Below are 8,607 nucleotides of genomic sequence, written 5' to 3' on the forward strand. Positions count from 1 at the left end.
TCCGATCCACTCACATCGTCCGGCTATATTCAATGCCGCTCTTGGCAGAAATGCCAGACCAGGGCAGAAGGCTGCAGAGAAGGCTCTGGGCTTGTCGATATATCCTCTGGGGAATTGAACATGGGCTCAGGCTGGCCAGCGTTGATCCAATGTGCTGTAGGTAGTCAGTAGCCATCAGTTAAGGACAGCAAAATTTACACTGTGACTTAAGAGATAACTTAAAACTCTGTGGACTAGCACCCCCTAAAGAGACTCCATGACACAGCAAAAGCTATTCTGCTGTTAGACAGCCAGATCTGTTCCTTGTGTTAACTACTTGCTCCTTTCTATCAAAAGCTCCTTTCTATCCTTTTCTATCTGCTTTGCACCTTAAAAGAAGGCAATTTGGGAAGACTGGCTCCAACTTGCATGGGAAATACTTCCTCTAAGCAGCTGCCAGTTCCCTTTGCACTCCGCAGCAAGTTTCTGTGGGGACAGCAATCTATCCACCTGCCTGGCGAGGTCTGGGCTGACTAGCTACACCCGGGAAAGATCAGGTTTCTTCTCCATCATCCAACGACCTGAAATAAACTCCCAAAGTCAGTTTGAGAGCAGCCTCCCAGGCCAGGCCAGGGTCACAGGGGATCCCAGGCCACAGGAACCAAGACCAAGGGCTTCTCTGCCATGTTGCTGGACAAATCCTGCAGCACACAAGCACGCCTAGCACTCTGGCTTAACACCAGCATTGCTACCACTGGCATCAAACTCACTGCAACTTAGAATTCAATGTGCCATCCTGCACTGCCTCCCTGAACTGTTCCCAGAGGAGTCGGGGGAGCCTGGGCACAAGCAGGTCACTCTCAAATCCCTCTAACATCACCTTCCTTCCGGCTTCCAATTAAACTCACATCTGAGCAGGCATCAGTCCCCAGATCTAGCCAGGTCACACTTTGCTAGATTGCCATTTTTAACCTACAACACAGTTTGGCGTCTGCTTCTTGTGTTCCACTGCTAATCAGACTGAGGGTAAAGGATATAAGATTGTCCAGGGTGGATGTCCGCCATTGATGTACAGGACGTAGGTAAAGCCATCTTTGAGGACCCCTCTGATGGAATAATAATAGGGAAGATAGTGGTGCTGTTTAAAGTCTCTGTTTTCATAGAAGTTTATTGCTGTGTTGTTAGTGGTGAGGACGTGCAGGTAGATGGCTTTGCAGTGATCTTGGGCAGTCGTTGATATATGGTCTTTTAAACTTTCAAGCAAGAGCGAACCTGTTGAAGAAAAGAGCAGCAGAATCACACAGTGCAGCTGCCTCCTCAGGGACAGCACAAGGGTTCGTGGGTCCCAGCTGAGGTCTCCTGCACCCAGCGTCTAAGCAGTGATTGCTGCACTCACGTGAAGATCCCAGATCCCACCCAGTTCTCACAGACCCTCTTGATGAATTTAACAGGACCATGCTCCATGGTTTTAATATGAATCTCATCTCACCTATGAGCACACCTTCACAAAACAGATTTTATGAAGACACAAGCTTGTGATTCAATAACCACAAAGATGAACCAGACAGGGGAATCTGCCAGTAATGCCCATCCCCAGCCAAGCAGCGCTCAGCTTTGGGGAAGACCAAGTGAGTCATTTTCAATGGTATCAGTCCCATCACATTTATTTATTTGAAAGCCATTTAAATAGCAGAGAGTCAAAACAAGACTTCACAAGCAGGTTATTGCATTGCATCTGCTGAATTCAAATTAAAATCTAAGAACTATAGGATTTTAAGATCCCTTCTTAGGAAAAGAGCCAAGGCATAGTCTCACTCAACCTGGATTTTCTGCAGCAACTAGTCGCAGGATAAACCAGAGAAGGGCACAAAGAATACTGCAGCCCTGAGAGACGAGACCTGGAGGTTCTTCCAAACCACCTCAACACGACATGAAGGACCCAGCAGAACTTGCAGGGGAAATTCTTCCATCAAGTATGGTAACAACAGGCTAAAGAAATAGCTTAGCTAATACAAACACACAGACGAGATTTATGCTGCCATATGTTTCACAATCCTCAGACTACTTCACGGTCACTTGACGCTTAGTAGGAATTTACATCAGCCAAGCACAAAAAGACACTGAGAGACATCAACAGGAGAGCAGTTTAATTTTGTTATAAGATATTCCACTCTTCTATCTCACAGAAATCAAACTGCCCTCTGGTTTAAGAATAGCAGAGAACTAGAAACCAAAGCCTTTTTATTTCTGCCAGAGAAAAATTAGAGCTTTAGTGCTTAAAAGTATGCCTGGGGTGAAAAGCCTCCTGTATGAAAGACTTCAGCTTCAAAGACAAGTAGAAAAACTCTCAAGAGAAAGGTCTCAGAAAAAGCACCAGCAGGCAGCAGCTTCTTTAGGTTGTTTTGCTATAGGTACAAGTCCAAAGGTTTTGAGAGAACATGGCAACATGCTGTCTAGATGTGATGGATACAGGAAATACTGATACTGAAAAGGAGAAAATTCCAGCAAAATGGAGCTGAGAAAAAAATAGGATTTGGAAACTGAAAGGGTACTCAAAACAGCCACAAATTTACAGAAGACCCCTTTACCACCTTCTCTGAACATTAGTCTGTGCAAGTATTCTCTTCTTTGTACAGAAAATTTATCTCCAGAAGCATTTCAATGCAAGTTTTAAATACAGCTCTCCCACTGAGGACTCTTCAGGTCATTTCTTTATATAGCCTAGCAGTCCGTACCCTTCTAAACACGACTGGGGGAGAAGGGAGGACTCAAGGGAAGAAGTTATACCTGTATCCACTGAAGAGACCTCAGATGTGCAACACTGGGTCATGCTGCCAAACCTGGCCTATCTCCTTTTGCAGGTCAAAGATATCGATGATGCTTGAAATTGCACCAGGAGGGCACTTATTTGATGACAAAACACATCCTGCTCTAAATGGAGATAAGCCCTCTTGACTGCAGGGTTTTCAAATGGCTGCAAAAATGCTGTGAGTTGCAGCAGGCATTCAGAGCAGACTTTTACATGCATATGACAGATTTAATCAGGTCCAAGTTACACCCTTTTTCTAGTTCCCTTTGTCTTTTTCTAAATGTCTGTTCTATCTGTTGAAGTCGAGAGGTTAAAAGCAGCTCTATTTTCTGCCTCAGGGACCAGGCTTCTGATATCCATGAAAGAAAATCGCTTCAAACCGTGCTCCAGGGTGAAGCCCTAGCACTTCAGTCAGTCTCAGCAGCAGGAGTGCAAGTTTTTGGTGTGCTCAGCTGTCCCCTGGGAACAAGACGGACAAAGCCCCATGCTCTTTGGAAACATTTGCACGTTGTGTTGCGCCTATGCCAGAAACATTTGCACGTTGTGTTGCGCCTATGCCAGTAAAAACATCTCGGTGCACCTGCATTAACAGCAAGAAGGGGACACGAGTGCATCACCTTCCCAGTTGCTGGTAGGAATCACTGACAAGCTTGTCTCAAAAAGGTATCGTGGTGAAATGGTGGACCTTCTTCAGTCATGCCCACTAGCCCCATGCGGCAAACGGCAGCAACAGAGTTGTCACTTAGCAGCATCTTACCTATTCCATGTTTTCTGAATTCCTTCACCACTCCAAGACTGAGGATGTAAGCAACTTGAGTGTCCACAGGAAAACTGGAAGCTAAGATGTCTCCATCCTGAGTAGAGATATAACAAGTTATTTAGTAGGATACCTGGGGAGGCACAGGAGAAGGCAAGAATCCCACACTGGAACATCTGAAAACAAGGCTAGAGCAGGAAAATTCTCTTCACTGAACAGTCTTAGCTGAAGCTTCTGGAAAGAAGGTGGGCAGTTAAAAAAAAAACAAGCATGGTCCCTTAGGGGTTATTCCTACTTTCGTATAATCTTCCCAGATGCAGAACACAAATCATGATGTTTCCTTACCATATACATTATCTGTGGGCTTAGGGACAGAATATATTTGCATGCTTTACCAGGAAGGATTCAAAATGCCAATTCTGGCGTTACACATTGGCATCTAGATCAATCCGGCAAGAGTCTTTATTGCCTGCATGCTCCCATCTGAGCTTCGTGTCAGCTGGAGATCTCTGTACTGCTGTAGAAGACAAGGAGCATGTTCTACAGGCTCAGTCGCCTGGAGCAGTGTCTGAATAAGCCCCTGACTTTCAGCTTGGCTGGAACAAGAGCCTTTTGTTAGCATTGCTGAAGATGCAGTTTCTGACTTTGACTAGCTCTGAGATGCAGCCAGATAGCTAGAGTGAAGAGACCCGTGCCACTCGGTGCCCTCAGTTCCTACGAATGTTAAGGTTATTGTTTAATCATAACACTGATGGCCTTTTAGAAGTTATGCATTCTCTGCGTTGCCCTTGCTTTTTTTTAATCCACTTGCCTATGCTGTTTTCCCTACGCTAACCCAGTGGTCTTTTCCCATACTGTCTTCAATGACCGTCTCTTTTTCACCTCTCTGCTGTACCGTGTTGTCTCACCTGGCCTGCAAGCTCTGTTATCCCTGAAGCCTGAGCTTCTGCAGATCGGTTACCTTTGCTTTGTGTTCGAGACAGTGACTGTGTAAATGAAGGAGTTTCTGCAGGAAGTCAGAGGAGTAACTCGCTCAGCACAGCTAAGGAAGTCCAACCCTTACGTAAGAAAGAAAGAGGTTTGTCCTCCCACAGCAGCTGCGCGTACCTCAGTCACCAGCAATGACCAGGCTCACTGAAAACAGCCGGGCAACAGTTAAACGGCTGGCTACACAGCCACTTCTGGGTTACGCTTGCATGATCTGATCTCTCCGCACAGCACATCGGGCAGCACGCTTCCCACCGGGCCACAGCTGCCTCGCCCCAGCAGGAGGAAACTTTGTGGTACCAGGCTGCTCAGCAGCCCAGGTGTTCAGACAGATCCCACCATGCACGCTCCACTAGCTGGAAACGGGCATCTTCTTGGTTTCTTAAATTAACTCAGGATCACTCTTAGAAGTGTTTGGATGGATGGGGGAAAAAAATACCCCAGACAGGTCCTATCGCGGTCAACCATGGCAAGAGGTGGGCTATCTCATACCGAAGCACAGTTTAGTAGCATACCTCTTTATGCACCTTTGTTCTGCTCTTGATCTCTGCCACTATCATTCCCACGATGGAGCCTCTGTATGTGGCTGCGAGGGAAAAGAACTTCTTGTTGGAAGTGATATCTCGGTACCATGAGTCAGGGTACCTGGGAAAGAAGAAAAAACAGGAATGTTTGGGGACACAAAGCCCATGGGAACGGGCAGCACCACTGCAAACATTGGGCTGAGATGCTGCTCAAGTGGGAATGGGCAGCAACATCTTTAAATGCTGGTCACTGGAACTGTGGGCCAGTGTATTTTACAGGAGACTAAGGGAGGGAAGCTGTACTACTGAAAGAGCTGTCTTCTGCAAAGACATACAGCCAAGGAGCTCAGCCATATGTCAATCTAAAGCTCCTTCTATGCTACTAATTTAGCTTATTCCACAAAATCTGGCTTAGGAAGTTATTCACCTTTGCTGTCTTAACCATTGTATGGTACCAGCAAACATCAAACAGCTGCTGTACCCCACTTGGTAGCATGGTTTCTTTCAATTGCATCGAAGCAGCAATGCAGGCTGCTATGTAACGGCCTCCCGCCTTGCTAAGGCAACCACATTTTCATTTTGCTTTCATTGCCCAGAGCTTTCACTTCCATCTTTAGCAAGTTATTTTTAAATGCCAGATCCATCTGCCCTCATCTAAGAGCGTAAGGATCTCGTTAATTTGATACACATGTGAAAAAAATACTGCATATTGGTACCAAAAAAAAAAAAAAAAAAAAAATCACATCAGCAGCCTCCAGCTCTCCTCCTCCTTCTGCAGCTACTAAAGGGAAACTAGCGTACACTGAGTTATTTCACCTTATTTCAGTTATTTATTTGCTGAGAGTTCAGCATGCCTGGTGTTTAAAAGAAATCTACAAATTCAAAATATTATGAATGCTTTTGCTAGTTTGTTATATTTTATGCAATCATAATTATAAACCACTAAAATCCTCTATAAACCTTCTCAACAAAGCTAAAGAAAAAAATCCTTGAAGTCTACAGCTGTAGTTTCCCTGGATGCTTTACGCCAGAAAGCTATCAGTTCCCCAGAAAAGCTCTTTATTGTGCAGACACAAGCATTTATCAAACGGGGGCTGGGGAGCTGACTTGGGACAGACTGACATCACCTTTAAGCCGGATCTTTGGGAGCAACAGTGATCCTGAGTACACAGGCAAGTACTGTTCAGTCTCCGCCAGGACATTCAGAATGACGGTCCCTCAGGAACAGTTGCTCCCTGTCGGTTTGGTTCAGCTCTGAGGGTGCTTTCTCGGCACACACTGCAGAACACAACTTTCTAGCGCAAGCACAGGGATGCTGTCCTTTTCCCTGGAGATGTGCTCCTTTCCCCAGCCCATCTACCCTCTTTCCCAAGAAGCTGACCCACCCCTTTAATTACAAAGCCCCTCTTTCTGCCAAAATCTGCAAGCAGGAACTTTCTGATGACTTTAAGGACCCTGCAGGACAGGCAGCAAAGGGCCATTAACAGGACCACCACAACCACAGTGCATAAAATATTCAGAACATGCTTCTATCTTAGCAACAGTCCAGGAGGCTGCAGAGCCTTTGGTGTTAGCTCTGAACTGGACCAGTGCAGGTTCACACCATTTGTTTCTAGATCCCCGTCATCTCACACCCCAGACCGGTAACGTACTCTATTGGGAACCAGTCGCCACAGAGCTGCTTCACTGTGTCTATGTCATCGTGGCAGAGAAGACGCAGGTTTACGTCCGTAAGTGCAGTCGGGGGCACCTCCTCTGTCATTCACGCCTGCAAGAAAAGAAAGCACATTTAAGAATGATGAAGCACAGATTCTGACTCTCCGCTTTGGTCGGGCATTTGCGCGGAGGCAGCAGGAGGGTCTCAGTGTCAATGCAGTTGTTTTTTTCTTAGCAGAATGAGTTTTCAAGAGAGATGAAGCAAAATATGGCAACGTGAACCTGAGATGCATCTCAAAGCCCTGTTGCCCACAGGATAAGCACAGCTGACTTCTCAGCCTGACCCAACCCACCAGCCCGGCATCTGTACACTCCCCGCTCCCTGCGAGCACAGTCCAGCGATGCGTGTGAAGGAGCATGTGGCACCAACCACTTCCAAAAAGAGCTCAGGATGCTGCATTAAATACGTGCCAAGTGTACCTTACAACGCATGGAGCACTTCAAATGTCTATGCAGGACCAATTTTTTGTTAAAACAAAACTGAACAAACAGCTTAAAAAGGAAGCACTGCTAGAAGACCATTTACAGAGTCCTCTTACACAATCTCCAGTTACTCTCCATGTAACAACTCCAGTTACTACGTATGCAGAGGATTCAAATTCTTTAAAACGTTAAATTTGTTTAACATGCTGGTGAAAGGAGATCTAGTTGCATTTCCCCTCCTTCCTACATGCTACAACTCCACGAGGGCTGGCTTTCCAGCCCAAGAGAGAGTGTTCAAATACAGAAATGCCAAGATACTTTTCTTTCACCATAGCACTACCACAATCCTACTAACCACGTACCGGACACTTACTCCAATGTCTTCAGCCTTTTTTAACAAGATACCAGAGGGAAAGCAAGCAAGCAGTAACTAAACTGGTTGTAAAAGCATTTGTAGTGCAGACGCAGGAACGAAGACCAGATCTTGAGAGCAGGCTCTAGGCAGGACAAAGCCCCACGCGAGACACTGTGCACACAGAGAAAACAAGGCAGGCAGAGGCAGGGCAGCTGCAGGAGTCGGTTCCCTTTCATGGGTCACCTGCAGTTCTCCATCCACAGCTTTGTCTCTGGTGCTCCAGCCCTCTTAGTCCCAGGTCAAAGAACCAGACCAGGATGCAAAGAAAAAATCCAAAACCCACCACCCTCAATTTTAAACGTCGTTTGTTTTTGTTTGTACTTTCTCTTCCCAATTTTAAGATGGTTATGGTCTCAAATCTTGGTTTCAAAATGTTGAGTTATAAGGAAAAAGCTGCACACAGCAGCGCTGGTGTATGCCATCCTGTTGAAAGGGCTGCTCAGCGCTCCAGAGCTCTCGCCAAATTTGAAGCCCAGACACTTGAGAAGGAACAGATTTAAACACACTGAACTAGCCATGCCATTTGCAACAGCTTCAACGCAAAAATCGCGTCACCTCCGTAACACGCTCTGTGACTGGCAAAGACGCACAAAAAGAGTAGGCACAGCAACGGTCCCAGTTTGACACGTTTGACAGCACACAGCTGTGTGCCGACTGCTCTCCTAAGAGTTTGGAAACACCTCCTTCTACTGTACCCCTAAGAAAAAAAGAAAAAAACCAGGCTAAGCCATGAAATCCACATTCCACCCCCAAATTTCTCTTTCAAGGTACATAAGCTAGCTTTTTTTTTTTTTCCTCCAGTTCCCCTGGGTGAACCGGTAGGGAGCAACTCCCAATTAGCACATGATGAGAGCAGAGTCCCCAGATGCTGGGGTCCTTGGAACTCAACATCAGTGCTGAAAGAGAGGTAATTAGCACTGCTCACAAGAACATCGTTCACCCTTGACTTTGGCACTCTCCCTGCAACACACGTTGTAGGTGTCCTTTGCACTGGCCA

General features: G+C 46.1%; 1 protein-coding gene across 1 annotated transcript; it reads right to left on the minus strand.

Moving 5' to 3' along the window:
* Nucleotides 1-10: 10 nt before the first annotated feature.
* On the minus strand, nucleotides 11-6,827 carry NAA60 (N(alpha)-acetyltransferase 60, NatF catalytic subunit). The gene is made up of 5 exons (XM_010287636.1): nucleotides 6,709-6,827; nucleotides 5,048-5,177; nucleotides 3,546-3,642; nucleotides 1,017-1,251; nucleotides 11-167 (listed from the first exon to the last, which is right to left on the minus strand). The coding sequence occupies exons 1-5, from the start codon at nucleotides 6,816-6,818 to the stop codon at nucleotides 11-13; spliced, it is 729 nt and encodes a 242-aa protein (XP_010285938.1). The 5' UTR covers nucleotides 6,819-6,827.
* Nucleotides 6,828-8,607: the final 1,780 nt, after the last annotated feature.

Source organism: Phaethon lepturus, unplaced genomic scaffold (genome assembly GCF_000687285.1).
Source record: "Phaethon lepturus isolate BGI_N335 unplaced genomic scaffold, ASM68728v1 scaffold8175, whole genome shotgun sequence".
Classification (NCBI taxonomy): domain Eukaryota; kingdom Metazoa; phylum Chordata; class Aves; order Phaethontiformes; family Phaethontidae; genus Phaethon; species Phaethon lepturus.

Coding starts and splice junctions, on each gene's coding strand:
- NAA60 (XM_010287636.1), bottom strand. CDS start 6,818: ATGACAGAGGAGGTGCCCCCGACTGCACTTACGGACGTAAACCTGCGT. Junction 5,178..6,708: donor GGCGACTGGTTCCCAATAGA/GTACGTTACCGG, acceptor CTTCTTTCCCAG/GTACCCTGACTCATGGTACC. Junction 1,252..3,545: donor ATTCAGAAAACATGGAATAG/GTAAGATGCTGC, acceptor TTTCTTCAACAG/GTTCGCTCTTGCTTGAAAGT.